The 25,213-nt window shown below is 35.5% G+C and overlaps 1 protein-coding gene across 1 annotated transcript in view; it reads right to left on the reverse strand.

Moving 5' to 3' along the window:
• ADAMTS19 (ADAM metallopeptidase with thrombospondin type 1 motif 19) overlaps positions 1–25,213 on the reverse strand; it is a 154,825-nt gene that overhangs the window by 39,242 nt on the left and 90,370 nt on the right. Inside the window, exons 9-16 of the mRNA XM_090131681.1 lie at positions 20,332–20,472; positions 19,003–19,153; positions 14,047–14,148; positions 11,557–11,687; positions 9,794–9,963; positions 6,357–6,484; positions 4,158–4,278; positions 1,996–2,076 (exon numbers count right to left, since the gene is read on the reverse strand). Of these exons, the coding sequence (XP_089987807.1) occupies positions 1,996–2,076; positions 4,158–4,278; positions 6,357–6,484; positions 9,794–9,963; positions 11,557–11,687; positions 14,047–14,148; positions 19,003–19,153; positions 20,332–20,472 (1,025 nt within the window). The remainder of the gene's footprint in view (positions 1–1,995; positions 2,077–4,157; positions 4,279–6,356; positions 6,485–9,793; positions 9,964–11,556; positions 11,688–14,046; positions 14,149–19,002; positions 19,154–20,331; positions 20,473–25,213) is intronic.

Here is a 25,213-nt window from a genome sequence, read left to right on the forward strand (position 1 = left end):
GCTTCCCTGTTTTACCTATGAAAAACAGGAATCACATTTCCAACAGCTGGAATTTTTAAACTGGATTCTACTTTCTAACCCACACTTTTTTTATGTATGTTTTACTGCATTACAGTATGTTTACAGCTAAATCGTTATGCAATTATTAGGTAGAAAATTAGCTATATTATTTTAAGAACTTATTTATAAGGTGTGTATATGAAAATAAACAGGCCAGAAATATGGTTGAAGTATATTGATGCTTTTCAAGTTCAAAAACCCAAAAAAACAGGCAACATAAAATGAGAACTCCAAACTATAAGACATAAATGATTCAGAACAACATAATTTAATTTGTACTGTATTTCAAAATTTTGAAGACAGTTCTCTGAAAAACACTGTTTCTAAGCTGAAACTTTTACACTTTATTCCCAGAACTTGCAATTCACCCCTCTTGGTCAAAAATTTTACTGTTCAACTTGTTACTCCTATTCAATTTTGATTTTAGTCCTTTCACAATAAATACATTTTAAAATTGAAGAATGTTTAAGTACTTTTGGATAGTATAAATAACAATAATAAAAAAGCAACAATTTAGGTTTTAGTTAGAAAGAAGAGATCTGTTACTGCTTTTCCTCCTACAAAAAAAAAGATGTGTGATACTGGCTGATAATCATTCAGACATCAGCTGATTAAGAAAAGTAAAATTCAAGTGAAAATAAATTAAAAGCTGATCAGGTACTAATGAGCACCTTCAAAAATAATCAGAACAACTGATATGATTTCATGGGTGTAAAAAGAATTAAGTTCTCTTAGTCTTTCTCAGTATAAGGGAGGAAAATTTACCACTAATGAGAAGTGAATTAATTTCCCTAAATACAAATCTAGTGTTTACTTATTTTTGTATTATTTAAAATATAAGAACTAAACAGTACTTCAGTTGTCTGTTAATGGTAATAGGCAAAGTGGAATAAATTAACTTGAAAATTAAGAAAATGTATCAATGAAACCAATTATTGATCCAACAGTCCTATACCTGTATCTTTATACTCCATTAATGCACAGTGAAATTGTTCAAAACTGTGAATCTCCTGTGATAATTTAACAGGATAAGCAGATCCCTCACAATAAACAAACAGTAACTCACCAGTAACTTAAGGGCTAATAATTCAGATTTGCCATTTTTTACATTCTCTCAGATGAGATATTGAAAATGTTCAAGTAAAAACATTGTAAAATGTTGGTATTTCTTATGACCAGAACTAATAACAGTGGTCAAACCAAGGAAATTTTCATTTCATTGTCCCATTTCTCATACTGAGTTTCTGACAAGTTAAAATGCAAGCAGTTCACCGAATAGGACCAGTTATGATAACTTAAATCCTGTAACAATAACTACAAATTGTACTGCACTAGAAAAGAGCTCTACAAATCATTACGAGAGAAAAATGTCTTCTTCTTATGAAAAACAATTTCATAAAAATGAAAAAAAAAAAAAAAAAACCTAAAATGTCATTATGATTAATTTTTTTCCATGAAAATATTCCTATTATTTGAAATCATGAAAAGAAATATTTTTCTGTATTATTACTCTAATTTTAGAACTTTCATTTGACTTTTGGTGATCTCCTGTGTACTGGTCACTCTGTTTTTTGTACCCTAAGCAGAAATTATTCCATTTTAGTATGAAGCATTTATTTTCACTAGTTCAATATGAAGAGCTTTCATCAGTATTTTCCACATGAAGCACAGAAAGTCTTGAAATGTAAAACATGGTGATTTTTTCTGAAATAATCTAAATTAATACTTTGAAAATTTCTGTAAATGAGATGAGATGAAAGTTCAAAAAGAAGAAAATGCAGGAGCCATTCCTATGGCATTTCTACAAATTTTCTTTAATTGTTTTCTCAATGATTTCATTTTCTACTCAGTTTTGTTTAATCACACAAGCATGCCTAGTTAGACCTCTTCAGTGCTGATCCAAACAGCAAACAAGCACTAAACCATGGTACTTACCTAAGTAACTGTGAGCTGGTTTTTCTTCCACAACTTTGATTCTCCTTGCTCCTGCAGGTATCACCAAAGCTTCCACGTAACCTAGACATGAGACCAAATGTCCAAATGTACTGAGTTAAATAGAGCTCTACAGAAACGTACACCTTGCATTTTTTTTTTCATTTTTTCTCTCTGATTTTGTTTTTGAAATTTAGAAACTTATAATTTGTATAACAATGGCCTCCAAAAAACATTATAGCCATTAACAAATGACGATATTGTGCCATATAAGTAATATATGTAGTGTGATATAAATTTAAAAAAGTGTGGCAGAATAAAATATAGTGAGAATTAGCAAGGAATAGACTGGGTCTAGGGCAGATGAAACCAAGTAATATAATGCTATTATCACATCAGGCAATGGCAAAAGAATTCTTATTTTATTCTGCATGTAGAGACAAATATGATATCATTAAAAAATATATATATAAAATCATCCATCTATTTTCTTTTTTTCTTTTTTTATATTTTGTATTTTGTATTTTGTAATCCTGCTTTCTTGCTGTAGTGTTCAATTGCTGCTATGAATGACTATGAAGTATGTTATTACAGTTAATGTAAAAGAGTTTATTGTAGTGCATTAAAATTGGTTCCATACAGTGTGGGGAAAAGACATACTGTTTGGTAATTTGCTTTAAGTAAAAAGAGGTGAAAAGGCAAGGCAGGTGGAAAACACTGTGTTATAAATAAATCATACTTTATATTATCTAGGTGAACTTCAAATAGTGGGCTGTTCAACATATCTTTATTCTTCCCAGCTATGTAATTCTGTCCAGGATAATACCGAGCACTGACAGAATCTTCTCAACAAACTGGAAGCATGAATATTAGGTAACTGCAAAGGAGCATTATATTTCATTTCTTTAAGAGCAAATAGCACTTTCCATTTATTGCTATTATTGATATTCCAGCTTCTTGAGAAATAAAACAACAGCTGCGATTAGATGGCAATACTATATTATGGATTGACAAAGAAATCTGAATGATTCTGAGAAGGTTTTGGAAATTCACATTAGCTGTAAAAGATTGCTGACACCCTGCTATTTCTACTAGCTGTCACTTCCTCTGTAGTATAATCTTTCAGGCTCATCCATTGTTTGGGATCCTTGTTCTGCATTACTTTCAGCTTTAGGTCCCAGAAGAAACATCTGAAGATTATGTCTTTTTTTTTTTTTTTTGCACTAAAGTCCATAACTGTCCAAGAATATACTGTCTGATTTTAATTACAGTGTTTTATTATATGATTTACTTACTGTATTGAAATTTGGTGCATTTTATACACCAGAAACAAAAAGTGTAACAGCAAACAAACGCTGAAAACAACTGACCAAATATTCTTTCAAAGGAAAGAAAGACTTAAAGAGAAGGTATACATGGTGCATGATTAACTTCACTAAGATTTCAGTCTTTCACTCTGTCAACTGTATGGGGCTGTAGTCAGTCAATTCATCTCGTTCAAAGAACAAATCACAAGACTGTCTGAAAATCTAATACTCATTCTGCACCGGAAAATCTTTTTACTTTTTACATTATGTTGCTATTAACATAAAGTAATGGAAAGATATGACTTCTCCACACATCTGACTAATGATATTACTCTAGGTAACAAAAGATAATTTGGATATTTATTTTGAAGAATACTACATTAATCTAAATACTGAAAGAATTCACAATTTAATTACAAACTAAACACACAAAAACAATACTTTGCAGAGTTTTATCAATCGGGAATTTCTGTAAAATAATATATGTCTATGTGGTAGATAAATCATATAATTCGGTCCTGTAATTTGCAGCATTATAAAAACAATAATTTACTTTTATGTTAAACACTGAACATATGATAGGGGTGAGATTCATTTCAAAAATATCTTTTATAGATATCTCAGGAACATGATTTAGCAGAGGGTTGTTAGAGTTTGGGTAGTACGTTTAGGTTGCGGTTGGTCTTGATGATCTTGAAGGTCTTTTCCAACCTGAGCAACTGTATGATTCTGTGATTCTATTATTCTAGATCTGAAACTGTGATAAACTGCATCACTTTAAAAAAAGCATATCTTAGTTCTAGTGCTCAAAGTAATCAAAATAATGCATTTCTGAGTCTTCTAAATAAATAGACCTACCCGCTCCTTTGGTATGGTTAAAGTCACCCTTAATGACCTTGCAAGACTTTCCATTACCATTGCATACACCACAGTGATCTTCACGAGCCAGAGAGCCTATTATACCATCGCAGCCAAATTTCTGCAGGAGAAGAAAATAAAGCTGTTTAAGTAATGATCTACATTTGTTGTAAGGCTGCAGGTACATCTCACCATTTTTCAGGATGACCTAACCTTTACAATTCAGGTTTGATATCAGGCCTCTTCAGAATGAGTGCTGCACTATTTGATATCCTGATATCTGTTCTATACTAACTTCTCCTTTGATTTTACTTAAATTGGTGCACTCACTCTTCCTATATGGTTGGCCAACACTACCAGCTGCTCTCCAAGATGAATCTGGCACAGTTGAACCACTATACAAAAACACTCCGTAGGCCTTCCTTCCCAGTGACTGCAGTTTGTGTTGCTTTAGTATTTTTCATTCCAAATATGGGAGGTTTTATCCCTTTCCCATAATAGTCAAGTACCGTCTTCAGTTACTCTGAATAGCATGTGAACATATCTGGAATGCAAATATAAAATTTATTTTGTACTTCATGGAGAAGTATTCAGTTTGAGATGGCATTTACTAAAGAAGCACTCTTACATTACTAAATTAGAGGTCAAGTAATATCACTGCTTCTTTGTCAACAGAAATAGAGTTAATATGAAGTTCATTTAATATGAAATAAAAATCTTTTGAAGACCAGAAAGGCCAACACATGGTAATCTTGTGCGCTGTATAACTGCACCTCATTAAACCAATAAAACTTCAGCACTGTTTGATAAGTGATGAAGATAAAAGCTAGGCTAAACAGGAAATGAAAAATTCTTGTAAGGACAGAAAACATGGTCTACTACAGATCAGCTTGTTTTCAAGCATGTGAAGATTGTTACTTCATGTTATGCAAACAATTTCTGATAGAGTTGTTCTACTGAAAAAAAAAAAAAGAAAACAACATTAATGGTTTATGGTATTAGGGTTCCAAGAACTGCGTATCTAAAATGATATATTTGGAAGATTTAAATATCTAACTCTACAGCTGGTAGGCTGGAAGTTCTTTTTTATCTGTTGTTTGAAAAGACAAGCTAAAATATGGAAGATACAAAAAATTTACATGTTCAAATTCGATTAGCAGATATCTCTCTGACTTTTGATATATCAAGAATACAATTCAGTCTTTGATGGGTTTGGCTTCAGGCTTTTTTTTTGTCTTTATTAGCCAGGCAGATATGAAAAGTGGATAGCAAAATGAAACAACAGGTTTTTCATGAAAAATGGACTTTGTGTCCTCTTTGTGATCAACCCTCCGATAACTAACTGTTGAGCAAAAAACCAGTTCAATAAAGTTTTTAAGTGTGTATTTCTTGCATATAGTCACTTGAAAAACACTTACACATACACATCTGCATTTGCATTTGCATGGAGACATGCATGTATGCATCTGTAAGCTAATTTATTATATCATCTAGTGATGCTATAATAATAATATATATTACTATATTATATAATATATATGATATAATATAATATATATTATTATATATAAAAATATAATAATTTATTATAGCATCTAATGATGAATCTGTGTTAAAGGTTACTTTTTCTGCTGAATTCAGTGTTTGCAATGAGAAGTGGATCAAGCTAAAAACAGCCCTGAGGGATTTTTATATGAAAGAGTTTCTATATGAGGCATTATAAAACTGTCAGAAGAACTTCTATAAGCCAAATGAATTCTCAGGACTATAAACAGAAGAAGCCCTCTGTTTTAGTTATCTGTAAATTACCATCTTTGGCTTATTTGGATGTAAAATCTGTACTGTTGACAGAATTAAGCTCACATATGCAGATCCCACAGCAACATTTTCCATCCTGTTCAAAGCTGTGTCTTCACTCAACTTTAGAAGATGAACTCAATTATCCAGTGTGCTGCAGTTTCTTATAATCAGCTGTACCTGGGATATATAATCCTGCAGCTAAATTTTCAGCAACTTCACATAGTGTGTTCCAATGAGTGAAAAGAGTTTAAAATATTTTAGTATGATACATAAAGAAACATTCAGTCTTGGTCATGCATTCTGCAAAATTCCATCAGAAAAATAACACATATTCATAACAAATACTTGCACCCACACACATGTACATACATATCCGTTTTCTAAAGAAGTGATGCATACCTGGCATCTACCATCTGCACAGATATCTAACCCATGCTGGCCACAGGAAGTCCCATCCATCACCTTTTCTGTTAGAAGAATGGGTTGATCCTTTCCAGACGGTGTACAGAATAAGGCACATGGCTTTTCTTTAGTAGCAATTGACAGAAAAAAAAAGAGGTCATGAAAGGTCAGTTAACAAATAAAAAAAATAATCAACAGTATTTTAAAAGTTGATTTATACTTATCTTTTCAATATGAATCTACATTAGTATAAGAAGTCATGTCTGTTAACGTGGAAAAAAAACAACACACATTTTCTATCCTTTTCTCATGTTTGTAGAACTCAAGTTCTTTTTCTCCTAGAACACACTTCTGCTTTAAACTTGGCTTACATCATACTCCTGTCATGTTCATTGTTACAATTAAGAATACACACATTTCAACTGATGGAATATTTTGGTTGTAATCTATACTTTCATTCTACTAAACTTCTGACAGATCATAAATATTGGTTAAAAAAGAAAAGTTAACACTTTCCAGATTTTCTAACTATGCAGGTCATAGAGGAAAAAAAAAAAAAAAATGGAGTAACTGAAACACCCTGGGAAGAAAAATATAAGGATTTACAAAGTCCACAATTAAAAAAAAGACAAAATACTGAACACATTCTTTAAACATCTTTACCAAAGTCATGTAACTTTCTACTACATTTCTACAGCATTCTGCAAATCATTTTTCATTTTGCAAAGAATTAAAAAGAAATTTTATTCTACGTAGCCATGTATTCCACAGGGTCATCATTTATAAATAATGAAGTTTGTTCTATCATTGCCAAAGTAATAACAAATAAAATAAAATAAGTCTGCTCTCAGTGGTCTGCTCTCAACTGAGTACAAAATCACGTAACTTTTTATATCTTTAATCACAAGTGCATTAACTCAGAACTCTTTCCCAAATCTTTTGCAGATTCCTGAAAGGATAATGTCAATCTTGAAATTGAAACTGATTTCATTTGGATGCATTCTACACCACTCTGACTTCATGCTGACTTTTAGATTCCTGGAGTGCATTTTTATTAGTAAATTAAACAGTTCCAGGAAACATTCAAGGGCACTAGGGCTCTACTGTCTATACAGTTAAACTGTAAAACAGTCTGTGGCACATTTTTTGCCTGTGCCATCTAGCACTAGCTGGGTCTAAACTAGAAATTGCCACTTGAAAAGGACCATTTCCAGAAGGCAGCTTGGATGTCACCATTTTTCAGATTGTTAGATAGCTAAGAAGTATGGACACAGGCCTTCTCTGCCAACTCACTTGCAAACCAGAGAATAGTCTGGGCACATTTAACATACTAAAATTGACATAGCTCTGGGTATCTCCAGGGGAAAAATACAAGCAGATGTAAGCAGATCTTTTTTGCCAATACATGAAGCCAGTTAGACACAAGCCACCTCCAGTTCAGAAGCCTGAGACTCTGCCTGAGCTTCTGCAGTAAAGTGAAAGTCACCTGGTATCTACAAGAACCACACGCATCAGAATTCTTCAAAAGAGTACCTTAATAGAAAATCTACAAACTAAAATGTTTTAAGAACACTGAACTCAAAAAGACCAAAAAAAAAAAAAAAAAAAAGTAGAATACAAATAGTGATTTACGTTGGAAGGGATCTGCAAGAAGATCCAGTTCCAATCTCCCTCCAGTGGACAGGGACACTTTCTACTTGATCACATTGCCCAAAGCCCCATCCATCCTGATCTTGAACAGCTTTAGGATGAAGAATCCACAACTTCTCTGGGCAAAGTAAAAAATTACTTCATGATGTCTAAATTAAGCCTTCTTTATTTTTAAAGCCATAATCCCCTGTCCTATCAGTAGAGTCCCTGACAAAGAAGAGCTTTTCATCTTTCTTGCAGATCCATTTTAGATACTGGTGGGCCATTGTGAGGTCTCTCCAGTGCCTTTTCTCCTCCAGGCTGAACAATTCTGGCTGTCTCAGCCCATCTTAATAGAAGAGATACTGATCATCCTCATGGCCTTCCTCTGGACTTTCTCCAACAGGTTCCTGTTTTTCAGAGCTGAATGAAGTACCCAAGGAGGGATGGAAAGTGAGTGGAGGAGGAAAATCACCTCCCTTGCCTTTCTAGCCATGCTTCTTTTGTTGCACCCCAGGATATAATTGGCTTCCTGGCTTGCAATCACACACTACCAGCTCATATTGAACTTCTCATCAACCAAAACTCCTACGTTCTTCTTCTGGGGGTTGTTCTCAAGCAACTCCCTTCTTAGCCTTTATTAGTGCTTTGGTATGCTTCAAAGGCTTAGGACATTGCATTTGGCCTTGCTGAACTTCATGAGGTTCACATGGCCCCATGTCTCAAGCATGTCAAGATATCCTCTAGATGGCATCCCTTCCTTCATGTACATGTTCACCATAACACACAGTTTGGTGTGTTACAAACTTGCACAAACTTGCTGAGGGTGAACTCAATCCCATTGTCCAGGTTGCCAACAAAGACACTAAATAGATTTCTAAAATATGATAGGTAGTGGCTTAGCAACTTTACCCACCCAGTTGCTTGGGACCGTTGAATGCATCTCATCAATCAACAACACTAGACCACTTCAACAAACTATAGGTGACCTCACTCAAGCGACAGCAACTACTTTGAACACGGTGCACAGTTCGGTCCTTATAAAGTCCAGGAGGGAAAATAACTAAGGGTTTGGGGACAATGGACTTTTGTAACTCTGGAATTATTCAGCTTGTGTCCAGTTTTGTGCCTCCTGAGGGCAGCTTAAGACACGAACGTGCTTGGTGAAAACAGTCATCCATTCTCAATGGAAAATGGGAGAGCGTCAACATTTTTCATTAGATGACTGAATTATTCAAAGTCAGATTGAAAACTTATGATCCTTAAGATATATGTCAAAGTTTCTGTTCTAAAATGAAATTTGGTAAAATAAAGCCAGATTGATTCCTTAGATAAGGGCCTTTCAAATACATGAAGAGAATTTTCTTTACTTGGAAAGAAGAATGACAAGTTTTCATTGTGCCACCTTCAGTCTTCTGTATAAAATCTCATAATTTAGCATTAAAAAAATATTCTTTTAGATGGACATACGTTCAGCTAGGTTTGTTGTATTAGGATAATAACTTCACATTTTTCAGGATTCAGCAAAATCTGTCCTTTGTAATAGCTTGTGATAATTTGTCTTAAGAAATGACAGTATTCCCATGTCATTCTAGGCACAACTTTACTACTGGTTGCAAAGATTCTTAATTTCTCAACTTAACTGTTTTCAGTCCTTAACTCTTTCTGCTTGCTTTGTTGTTGTTGTTGTGTTTGGTTAGTTCTTTGGTTTGTTTTCATTTTGCTTTTGCTTTTAATTTATTGTTATTTATTAAAGAAAATATATAACAACAATTTGGGAAATGTGAGAGATGTCTTAGACTTACCATCATCAATGACAGCCTGCCATTGGTGCACATGCTTCTGATACGAAGATCTGACGCTGAAAGCCTGGCACTGCCAGTCTCTGAAGGCAGGCACACCAGCAGGACAGGAAGGATTTTCACATATTCTATACTGCATCACGGGGCCATGACACTCACCTTCAACGCCCAGACTAGAAATGATGGCATAAATACAGTGATTTATTGATAGCAATATCTATAAACATACAGCATAGCTTGTTTAAGATAAACACTAACAATTTAAATAGCAGTTTTATTGATGATAATATTAAGAAATCACTCACAATAAACTCACAGAACATGTTTGACTTCTGTTTGGACTGGTTGCATTACAAGTAATGGTGCTATACCATAACTTACACTTGATTCCAAAGAAGCACTAGTATTAGTAGGGATGTTTAGCACAGAGAACCTTTGTTAAGGTTTTGGTAAAGTTCAGATGATTTTTCTATTGTTGTTTTCTATTGTTGAACTGAGCCAGGCATGCAAGTGAAAAGACATATAATGCCTGCATCACTAGATGTTACCTCTCCATTTTTTTTAACAAATGCGTGTTACAAAGTTTAGGCAAAACTCTTTTTTTCCTGATGCATAAGTTGTGATTGTAGGCATTAATGAATAAATGCAGAATAGTGAACTGCAAAAACTGGAGTTAGTTACTGGAAATATTGCCTGGAAAAATGAATTTAAGTGAAACTGAAACATCATTAAATTCTACAAAAGTTTTTAGGCATGCTGCTGGCTCCCATTTAGGTGGGAGGATATAAAATACCCTCTTTTCAATCTACGGACTCTGTTAACTATTGTTTATTAGCATAGCCATATCCAAATTTAACTTATGGCTCTCTATGCATACATCCCTCTTAATTCCTCTGTCTTCTGCACTCTTTCCCTTTCCCTTTCCCTTTCCCTTCCCCCTTCCCCCTTCCCCCTTCCCCCTTCCCTTCCCTTCCCTTCCCTTCCCTTCCCTTCCCTTCCCTTCCCTTCCCTTCCCTTCCCTTCCCTTCCCTTCCCTTCCCTTCCCTTCCCTTCCCTTCCCTTCCCTTCCCTTCCCTTCCCTTCCCTTCCCTTCCCTTTTTCTCAAATCCATTATATTTCTTCCATTCTTCATCATTTCCCAGTTTTGATTTACTTTTTCCTAAATCACCTACTTACTCTACATTTCACCATATGCTATGTTCTGTTACCAATTCTATTTTTCCCTTTTTTGGTGTATAACTGACCCACAAAAGAGAGATGGGGCACTGAGTAACCAAAAGAAAAGCATATTTCTACTACTATAATATAGCTGTATGCTGATTTCATTCATGGCAGTGATAAAACTTCATTTATCCCCATTGGCACTGGATTTTCATTTTCACAAGAACACAAGAGTGTTCTAAATGTTGTTTCTAGATATTCTATCTGTCTGCAACAGTAGAAGATCTCTTTGTTAAAGGTACAGTTCTTTGGCTCTCAAAATGAAATAGAAAACAATTTTTCTTTACCAAAATGAAAAGACAAGAATTTTGTACTGGCACTCTGCAAGTCAAAAATTATGCATTTAATTTTCTCTTTAATCTTCAGGTGAAGCTATAAACAAAAGTTTGTACGTGCAACTAAAAAAATCAAATACTTAGTTCATCTAAGCCTTTTCAGTATTCATTACTTATAGATAGGATAGCAATATCTTAATGAGGTTCTGTACTGGAATGATTTAAATTCTGTTCAGAAAAACAGAATTGGAAACCTGAACTTATTTTTACCCAGGGCATTTGCGCTGTCGACTGCTGATTCCAGTGTTGCAAGTACGGCTGCAAGTGCTCCACATGCTCCACTCCCCCTCCATATGTTCCACCAACGTTGTCCGGTTGGTACATTCTCCAGCCTTACACCACTAGATAAAAATTCATCACTTAGGTAAATAAAGTTATATGCAAAACAACTCCACAAGGCAGAATCCAAACATTTTGTTCAGAAGATTTCATATGAGTCAGGAGTGTCTCCTCCTACTGTTTTCACAGCTTTCTTTCCTGTATTAGTGACCTTCCTCTAGCTCTTTGTCCAAGTAGACAAAGTCAACTGAACTTCTGACATTTATTTAAAGAAGTCCAAAATACCACCTCAATGATCTCATATTTATCTATCATCTCCCAAGATGACAGCAATTTCTCACTATCCAATCACAGTTCTTATGCTTTGTAGCCAATGTCTATATCTTGTAACAACTATACATTTGCAAAACACTCGCACTTATCAATTTACACCAGCTGAAAATCTTTTTTGTCTTGTCCTGGTTTCAACTGGGACAGACTTGATTTTCCTCATAGTGTCTGATATGCTATGTTTTGCTATTAGGATAAAAACAGTACTGATAACACACTGATGTTTTAGTTGCTAAGTAGTGCTGTACAGAGCCAAGGACATTTTCACTTCATTTCATTTTCTCAGCTTCTTGTACAGCCCTTCCAGACAGGTGGATGGGAGGCACAAAGAGCCAGGAGGGCACAGATCCAGGACAGCTGACCTAAAGTGGCCAAAGAGATATTCCAGACTGTATGGAATCATGTGGAGGAAAAAACAAAAAACAAAACAAATTATAGCACTGCAATGATGACATAATTTACTAAATTTGAGAAGTCTTCATAGAGCTGTCTAAAGTTTTGCATTGAATACACAATCAGAAACTACAAATTTTGTAATGCTTTTGATATTTCAGACTGAACATGCTCATATTTATTTAATCATATTCCTTCAGATACATAGGCAAAAATGAGTTTTCTCTAGAGGTTGCATCTTCCTGATGTAGAGTTTGAGGGGTGCTTAGAAATCCTTGACTTAAATGACAGATGAGCTGGAATGAGCTTAAAACTAGAGAGGCTAAGTAAATGATACTCAAACCATTTCCCAATATCCTAAGTGAATAATACAAGACAAGAATATATCACCTCTACAACTTAAGACATAAAGTAAACAAGAAGAAGGATCTCTTCTAATTCTCTGAGATGTTTCAGTGATGTCTGCTTAGCTTTCTACTGTTAGTCATAAATAAGGTGTCTCTGCATCTTGACACAAAACTCATTGAGCCATCCAAATTTGAATCAGTAATTTTTCTTACTCTTACTACTTATTTCCCTCCAACTAGCTAAGTTCCTCATAGGCTCTCCCAGTTCCACTACTTTCTTATCCACACCAGGGGCACACTAGTGTCAACATAAAGAATTTAACCTTCAACAAAAGATATGTCTGTGTCTTTCCAAATGTTGATTTCAGATTCCAAGCATCATGGGTTTGTCAGAATCAGAAGATCACAGTAAATGTAAGACCTTTACAAATATGACAATTAATGCATTCTGTTTTTTCTTCAGTATACAAAATGTTACTACTTGAAAAATTTAGCTGACTGATTGATTTATTTGCTTTTCTTAGAATCACAGAATGGCTTGTGTTGGAAGGGACCACAAGAATCATCAAGTTCCAAACCCCTGCCACAGATAGGGCTACAAACCTCCACAAACCTCCAGAAGATTAGGGGTATGATGACAGTCCTTGGTGACTGCAATATGACTCAAAGAGCAAATCACTCCAGAAGGAGATTGCTGTCAGCACAATATCATGAAAATCCCAAGACACATGCATATTTCTGCTATGTTATCTATTTACTTATCTTCTTTTACAGTTCTATTCACATACAACAGCAATTATTAAAACATGAATGCTCCTGAAGAACAACAATTAATGTAAGGCAGACTTCATTAATTTCTCCTTGACATCATATTTGCAGTGATATTAATTGTTCCTTTAGATGTACGGACGCTGTAAGTATCTCCTTACAAAGCTTATCCCAAATAGTTAGATTGCAAATCTGCTTTTACGTGGAAATCGGGGCTGAAATTTTTTCTGTCTTTCAAGGCTTATGTTTCTGCTCACTACAAGCAGGGCAACAACAGCCATTCATAAACAGGACACAAAAACAATGCAAGACTGAAATACAACAGTATGTAAGCATCAAAACTGGTGGCTTTGGTTAACTTTTTAAAAGCATTTCACTGCCTGTATGGAAATGTATTTTTGTACTATGTCTAGATTATATAATAGAAAATACATAGTTCATTTTATTATGTACATTTGGTTTCATGAAAATTGAGGTAAGCAATAACTAAACAAATGCGAAGACATATTCAGCTTTTTTCTTAAATGTCAGGTGTGCAGTGTAACTTATATTGCTTTATCACTTCTGCTGTAGGAAAACATACCTTTCCAGTCTCACAGTCTGTTCCATCCATAGGTGGATCCAGTTTAGTTTTGCATTCCTTCTCGCTTTCCACCTTACACCACAACCCAGTGCATATGACATGCTGAAAACCAAGTACATAGGTATACTATAAAGTATGAAATCTGTCTTAAGAAAAATTACTTTCTGCACATAAATCAATAATTTTATAATAAAGTTACCAGCTTCAAATATATTTAAAAATAGGCTAAAAGTGGACAAAAATCAGTAAGGGCAAATTGTGCTTCACTTTCTATTAATCACTGACACATGGTACAAGCCAAGCTGGTGTGTTGACAGAAAGGGGAAAGAAATCCCTGAGTTTAACCCTAGAGGTCATGGTCTGTGCATACTCCAGCACTGACAAAGCACATAGGAATAACTTTGCACCATGTTATGAACATGTCAGTGTGCAGATGCTCTCCAACTAGGACTGAAAGATGTATGATAATGCTAAAGCTGAAAGGAGGATTGTACTTTTGTTTGCTAGCACATAAATCAGGAAAACCACTGGGCACCTGGATAAAAATAAACTTCTCAGCATCATTTTAGAAACAGGTGAATACAAGAGATGTGCTTCTGAGTAACATTTGGAGCTTTTGGAAAATTATTTTTAAAATTAATCCATATTTTCACTCATTTTATTTAGAATCATGGAAACTTTAAGGTTGGAAAAGACCTCTGAGATCATCAAGTCTAACCACCAATCCATTACCACCATGCCCACTAACCACATCCCTCAGTGTAACATCTATTCATTTCTGAGTGCTCATTCATTTTATATGAAAGGGACAAAGCACTGTCACTTCCAAAAAGCAAGGTTTGAAAATGAATCCATTTATATATATAAGATCTAATCAATCTTGGTACAGCAACAAAAAACTACGCAGACTATGATCAAAGGAGGTTTGTAAGAACATATTCATAAAAAATTTGGAGGTTTCCCTAGGACTTCCTAATGCCCTGTTCATAGAACTCATGTAGTTGCTCATACAACTACAATGAATACTGACGCACTTCCAGTGATTCATTATCTTCATTACACTGGAAATACCTCAAAAATAAATAAAATCTGACATCTTCAAAGAAGATATAAAATAAGGTGACAAATCAGGCTGCAGTATTTTTGCTGGGAAGGAAAAGGCAGATGAGAGGAATTCCAGCCAGTTGTCATTTACGGAGATTTTTGGAGACAGAAAGAAAAATGCTTATTCTGCCAGCTGTGAGCATCAGAACAAGATAACTTTATCTTCTTCAAATGTTAGTACACCTTTGCAATATTTCTCCAAATTTCTTGGCAGCTAATGAGAGGAAAAAAAGGATCAAGGAGATGTGGGAGGGAGGTGGCTCACAGTGCACATAAAACGTAAAGATCAGGAGATTTTTGAACTCTGGGCTGCCAGAAGACGGGTTTTTTATGACTGAAATGATTTGTTACATTGATAAAACTACTGAGAGTCTCTGTTTCTTTTATATTATGCATGAAAATTGTATGACAAATCTTATGCTGTCTTGAGAAGTCTTAGTGCACAGGAAATAGGTGCACTAATGAACAATGAAAGACTGTATCCTGAACCAAGTAAACAGGATGATTCCAGTGGGAGACACGCATGTAAAAATGTATGTAATATCATTTTTTTAAAGAAGGCAAAGATTGCAGAGGGCTTAGGATTGAAGCAGCCACACTCACCCCTGGTTCATTCTGTCACAGCTTTGTGTCAAAGCAGAACTGACATGACAACAGTCAGGCTACGGTAATCCTAAAATTTAGCTACAGAAGACCTACTCTGTGTTCAGAATAGTTTTTAACAAATATTTTTCAATGTCAGATTGCAATTATTTTCCTTGTTCCAAAGATAATCTGTGTTTCTAAAATTATTTTTATAAATACACTTCAAGATAAAACTTGACAGCAACAGGACTTCTTCAAATAATAAAGAAAAGACAGAGTATCCCGTGTTCAGGACTAACTGCTTCCACTTCTTCTATGTGATGTGTGTACTACTAACTCATAACTACATAACTCAGCCTCATTGAAACAAGAATATATGCTAGTCTACTGGTCCTCATTAATGTCTCCATTCACCAGTGACTGCATTTGAAGAAGTTATCCAGATTTTCAAAAACTAAAGTCAAATTTTCACATACTGGTGTATGTTTTCCATTTTTTTAATCTCCAAATCTTTTCAACTTCTGCTTAACTTCTCTTGGAAAAAAAAAGAAACAATTATTCTCTTAAGAAGATAAGAATTTAAGAATGATACATACACACCATAAGACCTTCTCCAGAAATCTGCAGTGCTTCATGTTGAGACTGATTTGAAAACCAACAGAAATCTGGAGACGAGTATTGGTAGTACAGCCACCCAAAAATCAGAGCACAAACTTCTGAAATGCAAATTTGCTACTCTAGGTAGAAAGCTATATCCATTCATAATCTGCATAGTTATGTTCACAGAGGTTTAGTGGCTATGATAACCACAATAAAATAGCAGTTACAATTAGACTAAGATGGAAAATGAGAGTTACTGGAAGTGATAAATGTATACTAATGATATTAAACTATTCCCAATCTGTAAAATACTTTTTTGTGTGTACAATCCAAAACAAAATATCGCCAAGCATACATGAATGTTTTTTTCATAAATAATAGGCTAATAGTTAATTTGAGTTTTTAACCTCTGAAATTAAATAAAATGCAACATAAAAGTCACAATGTTACAGAACTCTTTTATTTTCAGAGGCTTTTAAAATGAGCAAGAGAGATTCATGTGCATGATAGGGATACTTTTCCAATCATCTGGAAAGAGGATCCAGCTGAAAGGAAGGAATGGATACAAAACGAGCATTTCAGAACTGTATATGTGCAAAGTCAAGATTGTTTACAGTGTGGTGGTGGATATGGGGATGGATATTTCTCCAGGGCTATAATGTTTCCATGACTTTCGTTCTTTTCATTGTGATCTTTCCCTAAAATGTCTTAAAAATCACCATGAAATATAACCAGTCTCCTACTTCTTTAAAAAGATCGCAGCTGTGTTATGACAGGAATTGTTTTAGTGGAGCTGACTAGATAGCACTCACATCCTGGACTTTAATCTTGAAAGCCAGCATTCAATAGTTCAGCGATTATATTCAATTGTCAAGTTCTACATTTAATCATTGAGAACTACTTCTGGGCCACGATCTCGCTATCTGTTATGCAAAACAATGTTAGGTCTAATTGATTCTTGTGTGAGACGTTATGGGCATAAAAGCAAACTTGGCTCCTTTACAAGATAAGCACAGTGACATGACATAAATTTTGTACCCAGAGATCCACTCACACTTTTCTCAGGCTCTATAAATTTTGCTTAGGGTATGAAAAAGAAGCCTTTTAAATAAAGCTGAAAAGAAAAAACACTGTCTAGATACTACTCATGGAAGAGTGAGGCTCACTTAGGAAAATACAGGAGTAGGAATTCAGTGGTGCTTTCAGTCCCTTCCTTTAGACATTAAATCACAAAAAGGAATTCCAGATAGCAAGTGAAAATCATTGGTATATGCAGTATTTCTCAGAGGTTGCCATGTAAGACGACTGTAAATTATTATGAAGTGCTGTTCAATAATGGAATTTGTAGAAAATTCTGAATGTACCACTGATATTATCATTTTGATATCATTAAGAAAACTGATTTTCATTATTATTCATTTGTTTTCTTAGTTGAATAGCTGTTAAAAAAAGAAATGAACTTGTTTCAAAAAAGGACTGCATGAAGTCTGTGGTCAAACCAACTGCCAGTGACAAAAAACGTAAGACTGACTTAGTTCATGATTTATCTTCTACATAGTTGTACTGAAGTGCATGAATCCTTCAGCAAATAGAACAGATTCAAGAAATCCCTGGCTATAAACTGTCGGATTTACTGAAGTTGAAATGAACCTTTAAGGAGAATGTTTCTCACTCATTTCTTGGCTTCTGGACAACAACTGTAACCACAGTAAACTGCCAGTTACTGGCAAAAACGTATGCAGTGATAAATGAATGTAGTTTGGACTTCATGGAAAATTCGGTGGTTGCCAATGCACAATAAAATAATTATTGTAACAAATTAATATTGGAACTTCAGAAGCATTGTTTTAGTTGTAGAAGAGTCTTCCATGCACTGATTTCTCTAATGGCAGTCAGAATAATCTGCATGGTTAAAATAGTAAACTTTGCATTAACTTCATAATATGGAAAATGAAAGAATTTGGTAAATTCAACGTATTTGTTATTTCCACGTAACATCCTCAGATTTCAAGAGAAAGATGATAAAAAAAATTGACTAAGACATCAAAATAAAATAAATAAATAATATCAGTGTTACACAGTCCATGTCCACGGAGAATTTTTGGAAACTCTGTACAGCTTAGTTCTAGCTCAACTGAAATGGCAATATCTATTTTTTGTACGTGTTCTGTCTATTGCTCTGATTCTTTTTCGCTACAGAAATCTTATTTAACTGCACTGGAAATCCTACTGCCATGGCACTACGTGGCTCAGCCTGAGCTCACAGGATATAATGCTACAAGTCAGGGTCTATTCAGAGAACCCAGATAACACCACTGTTTTCACTCTGAGATTCAATACTCAAATGAAACGGAACCCACACACAAAACCTGGTCCCAGTGGAATAAATAGTAAATATCCCATTTGTTGCAATGAGGTGACTTCACACTGTGTAGTTCTCTATTTCTAAAGCACAAGGAACACATCATTGATGTGAAGAAGAACTTGACTCAGTATGTTTTGAGATTCAAAGCAAGCCTTACAAGATAAACAGATGAGAATGTTTACTTTAACCTCAGAAAGGCAGAGTGCAAACTGAGCTTCAAAGGTGCTATATGTCCTCATAAACAGAAAGAACTGAATTATAAGTTGGTAGATGTATTCTTTGAAGTATATCCCCATCCTTACCTGCATTTCTTGGCAAAAAGAAGCAGTTGGTCCAAAAATAATTTGACATTGCTCATCTGCAGTGTATGTCATCCCTGGGAGCTTGGAGGGAATAATCACAGAATTGAGGCTTTGAGGATTCGTCTGTAGCAGACAATTACTGGCCTTTGACCTGGCAATATACAGAGATTCAGATGCTGAGCAATCTGAAAGAGCTTGATTGTCATGCTGACTTATACATGCATTAGATGTTCTACATTAGAGGAATATGGACTCGTGATTTCTTTTTTTCTTTTTTTTTTTCATAAGAATTGAACTGTCATTCAGAGAAATGACAACATAAATTAATGTCTGCTTTCTTGAAAGAAGTTAATGGCATTCTGATTTGTATATTTGCAGAAAAATTATCAGAAGTACTAGGAATTTCAGGAATATTCTGGATAGCATTTTAGTATTAGTGTTACTTAACTGATTGAGGCTTGGATAGAAATTGAAACAGCTGTTTAACAAGTGGAATATTGATAATGCACAGACAGTTATGCAGCTTGTTTTTCACATTCACTGATATTTTAAACTAATAATTTCAGTTTATATACATACATTTCTGAGCCAGTAGACAGAACTTTAACATTTCTCAACAACTGAAGAAAAAAAGATTTGAAAATGCCTAAACCTATTTAATGCATCAGATCGTGGACATATGATTTCTGCTGAGATCATGGACATATGATTTCTGCAGTATAAATTCAGTATAAATTCAGTATAAATTCAAATATAATTTCAATTAACTATTTCAGAATCATAGAGCAGGCTTCAGGACTGCTTAACAGTTTTAAGAAAATTCCCAAGAGGTATATCTATGAATTTAAGATTCTATTTTCAGAGGTAAGAGTGAAAATGAATTTTTTAATTTGGTTTCTAGGCATACTACTCTCTATGAAATATTTCCCAGTAAATTAAAGGAATTAATGTAATTAAATTGCATAGCACTTAATGGCACAACACAAATCATTAAATCTATACAATATTTAGAAGTTGTTTTCTGTCCAGCCTTATTCAATGTATACTATATTAAAATACTTTAATGTATTTTAAAATGAACTTTTATGCATGTATAAATACAAACACATCCAAAAATTGAGCATATAAGAGCATAAATAATTGCCAAAAATAGCTAAATTTTAATCTGCCAAACAATATCTTGTGCATGTTTTAAGTTATTTTGATGGACTATGTAAGTGGAAGTTCCTTTTCAATCTCCCACTGAAAGGCTGAAATTTTTTTCAGGTTACTCACTGCAACTATTTGTAAAATATACATAATATGAATTATTTTTATTGAAAGATATACCTGAGAAATCTTTCCAGATCTTCCCTGCTGCAGCGGGACCATGAGACATCACCAAGATTCTGTCCTTTAATCCATTCTCCAGACATGATATGGAGACCATCTGCACAGGATGGGTGGTCATTGTCGTGGTTTATTCCCATGCTGAATTTTCAAGTTTTTAAAAGCAAAACAAAACACAACAAAACAGCAAGTTGTTTTCAGAAATGTTTGCTAGTTAAAATCCTTATAAGAGACTAAGAGAAACTCATTTTCTCCATTACATTTTTCACAGAAGTACACAGACTCATATCTGAAGGATTAGACTACCGTTGAAAAGCCAAAAACAAAGCTTCGTTATTTGTTTAGAAATACTATGTTCTAATCAGCCACTAAATATAGACTTTGGACAGATTTTTAAAATTCAGAACTGAACAAGTATGTTCCAGTAGTACTTTTCTTGATAACAACAAAAGCACTGGAAACTACTTTTTAAGATCCGTGAATTCTACTTATATTTACACTCTGACTTAATCTTAATTCTGTGCTTATTCCATTGGGATTGGTTTGTTGAAATTTTAGAGAACAATAAAATACTTACCAGTTCATTACTATTGTATCTTAAGAAAAATCATCTATGTTTTCACTAACTGCTGTTAGAAATAACACTGATGGACTTACATCCATTCAATTTATAACATTAAGAATTTATTTAACACCATTTATGATGTTTTGGTTTTTAATAATATTTTAAAGACTTGGCATCCGTGTACCCCCTTCATAAGTTCTCAGATAAGGAGCTGCAAAGCAATAAAAAATTCAACTAAAAAATTCTACTAAAAATCTACTTCAAAATGTTCCTGTTGCTAAAGTAAAGTCTCATTATCACTCTCACTGAAAAGAGGTAACCACTGAGGAAAAAACTACTTAAAAAAAAAAAAAGTTTTTAAAAATTTTAAGAAGGAGCTAGGTGCAAACATTCCGCTCTATCATTAGGAGAAATAAATAAAATACTTCCAGTTGTTTTTAAAAATAAGCATGAGATGACTCTGCAGACCACTGAATTCAGATTCAAGCTGATGCTGGAATTCTGCATCCCTGCAGAATTCTGCCCTGCAGAAAACCAAAACTTTCTATTGCACAAAGCTTTACACCTTGTATTCATTCCCTCAATTCCCTCAGCTGAAGAGCAGACAGATGGCTTAGAAAACACAAAGCCGAGAGGTCTGTCACTCTGTCACTTCAGTAGAAAGTGCATTGTGCTTAATTATTTTTCACCATAAGGCAATAGCCAAAGGGAAAAAAAAAAAAAAAAAAAAAATCTGTCACCACCTCACTTTCTATCTTTACTCTGTTCCCAAAATCTCTAGTGACGAGACAAAATTCTGGAAGCTGCATTACCATGTTTTTCTTAACAAAATGAATTTAGCATCATAGAATTATAGAATCATAGAATCATAGAATCATGACAGTTGGACAAGACCTCTAAGATCAACTAGCCTAACCACACACCTCATACCAATATTGCCCACTAACCATGTCCCTGAATACCACATCTCCATATTTCTTGAACACTTCAAGGGATGCTGATGCCACCACTTCCCTGGGCAACCTGTTCCACTGTCCAACCACTCTCCCAGAGAAGAAATCCCCTGTAGAGGATATAAAACCCACACGGGGCTTTTTTATGCTTATTAGAGTATCTCTATAATTATTTATATAAGAGTTGTACATCTATAATTAGTACTTATCAGAGTACATTATAATTTGTAGCACTGGATTAGCTGTTTCTGCATTGATGGAATAATTTTGTGAGTTGTAAACAGTGTAACTGAGGTAAACAAAACTGTTTTACTCTCAAGAGACACTCTAAGGAAATGCTCTGGTATTTTCCTTACATTCTTCTTACATATGATTATTACTTTTTATATGTGAGAGCTGCATTGAAAGTACAGTCTCCTATTTTATTATGTAGACCCATGACATCAGAGGCAGATGGTGATTGTATGGCAGTAGAGGGTGAATCTTTCCACCAATATCCTGTTACTTTTTGTTGCTGGCAGCAGAGGGGCAGTCTGACAAAATGACATGGAAGTCTGACATGGAAGTGCGGATGAATCACAGGTGAGTCTCTGAATTCCTCCGTGTGGAAAAAATGGCACCCAATGACACAAATCATTTGTTGAACATTTATGGAAACCAAACAGCAGATGGGAGCACAGTGAGGCTGTGAGTGAGGCTCTTCAGCAGCGCTGACAGTGACAATGAGTCACCTCTGCTGCTACAGAATTTATCACTGCAGGATGCAGGCTCTTCTTCATGGTCAGCAAAAATGCATACCTAACAGTGATGATGGTGTGGACAAAACAGTATTTTGTAGCTGAGAATCTGCTCTACCAAATAGTGTTTTTGTGTTTGTATCTGTTGTAGTTTCCATGGAAATAAATAAGTAGCATTGTCTTCAGGGCAACGCATCTATCATGTCTTATATATGAAGTTTGTGATGCCTGTAAGTGACCTGCTCATCTAATCTCACTCCCTGGAAAAATTATTGACAAGACTGCCTTGGGGAATTTTGAAAATCAGACAAAGAACAAAGCTATTACCAGGTATATCAATACTGGATAATCAAGGGAAAGTCCTATCTTGGTAATTTGATCTCTACCTAGGATAAGATCACCTACCTGGTGGATGAAAGAAAGGCAAAATATGTTATTTTCCTAGACTTCAGTAATGCCTTTGACATTGACTGTCAAATCATCCTTCTGTACACACTGTCCAACTGTGAGATCAACAGGTTATGCTATGCTAGGTTGTGAAACGGTCGAAGACAGAGCTTAAAGTAAGTGGGTGTATATCCAGTCGGTTGCTGGTCAAGAGCAGTGTTCCTCAGGATGCAGTTCCAGGGCCAGTTCAATATTCTTCTCAAAGAGAAGAGAAGACTGTAAGGTACCTCCAGTACGTTTGCAGATCACAAAAAACAGGGAGATGCTGTTGGCTCTCTGGAGAGATAAGAGGCCTTCTAAGAAGTATCTAGAAACAGTGACACACTATGCAATCAGCAATGGTATAAAGTTCAAGAAAAATTCTAGTGTTGCACCAGGATGCAACGGTGCTGCACACATGTACAGACTGGGAGCTGGGTGACTGTGGAAGAGCTCAGCAGAAGGAGACCTGGGGGTGCTGGTGGAAGCAGGCGCAGCAAGAGCCAGAATTGTGCCTCAGCAGCCAACAGGGCAAACTGCGCTCTTGAAGGCATGAAGCATTGCATCACCAAGCTGAATAAAATGGGATGAATCTCCCACTACATTCAGCATTCATGCAGTCTCAAAAATGTATGCAGTTCTGAGCTCCATGATATAAAAAGGACAGTAAGGTGCTTGAATGTGTCTGGAGGGAGGAGGGTTCCAGCCCTGGTAACAGGGCTGGAAGTCATGTCCTGCGAGGACAGGCTGAGGACACTTAGTTTGTCCAGTCTGGAGAAGAGGAGGCCAAGAGGTGACCTCTTTGCTCTCTACAACTTCCTGAGGAGAGGAAGCAGGAGGGAGATGCTGGTCTCTTCTCCCTGAGAACCAGTGAGTGGATGTGCAGCAAGAGAACCCAGCTGCACCAGGTGAGGTTCAGACTGATTATCAGGAAAAGTGTCTTTGTTGTTAGGCTGGTTAACAACTGGAACAGAAAGGCAGTCGATACCCCATGCTAGTCTGTGCTCCTGAGGCATTTGGACAAGCCTTTTAATAACACACTTTAACTTTCAGTTCTCTCTGAAATGCTCAAGGAATTGGACTTAACAATTACTGAAGATTCCTTCCAGCTCCATTCCCCACCCCAAGCCACAAGGTGCTCAGGCAACTGAATTCAGTGACTTTGCATAGATTTCTTCCAACAGAATTACCCTACTCTACTCTATCCAGCTCTGCCCTCTTGTCTGCCCCGCTCTCCTGCCTCACCTTACCCAATTCTACCTCCAGTGTTACATCTGTAGGAACTATGACAGAACATATAGAAACTGAAAATTTGCTTTGCTGAGAGCACAAGAGATAGATGTTGCTTACATTTCTTACAGTTACTTGTGTCCTTATTTAAAAAGTCATTCATCATGATATACATACTGTGATTTGGTATAAAGCAATCACAACATACAAATGCTCAAAATCTTTTTGATGTGATTAATCTCGGAACTGATGATCTGTGCAACAAAGAAAGTCATTATGAACAAAAGACCTTGCAGATGAGTAAACAAGCTCAACGTCTGCTTGCGCCAGACATAAACGCACATGAGGCATGTGATCAAGCGGTTGTTACACAGGTACAAAAGATTGTAAGCATGTACAATAAAGGTCTTCGTTCTGTACCACCAAGGGATTCCATGCCTCTCTTGCAGCACCAGCAATGGAGCCTGTAGCTCTCTCACTGCAATTGGTGCCCAAAGAGGGTCACAAAAGGCAGACCAGTCTGTAGAGTGCTGAAAGAAGACCTATTGAGAGAGGGCTGAGGGAAGTGCAGGGCTGAGAGAAGCCTTACTGAGAGGGCATTGAGAGAAATGTGAGGCTTGACATAGAAGGCTGTATGTGGGAGAGTTGAGAGAAATGCGGTGAGGTTTCATCACGCAGCCAGAATCACTTCTGCAGGACCGAGGTGAGCAATGGGGAACAATGGGAACAAGTGTAACAAAGGAGCAGGAGATGGTTTGTAAAATAATGAAAACAATTTTGCAGAAGCATCATGCTAAAGTGGAAAGCTTCAACTTAAGCTTTCGTAATGTAAAAGTAGTGGATGGAGCTATGATTTATGACACAGAAACGTGGGACAAAGCAATGAGGCTGTGGGACGCTCTCCGACCCTGTGGCTGAAGACTTCTTGGGTTCCTGGAGACTGGTTTTTGAATCGCTTAAGGAACATGCGA

This window comes from Phasianus colchicus, chromosome Z (assembly GCF_987193195.1).
Source record: "Phasianus colchicus chromosome Z, bPhaCol1.hap1.1, whole genome shotgun sequence".
NCBI lineage: Eukaryota > Metazoa > Chordata > Aves > Galliformes > Phasianidae > Phasianus > Phasianus colchicus.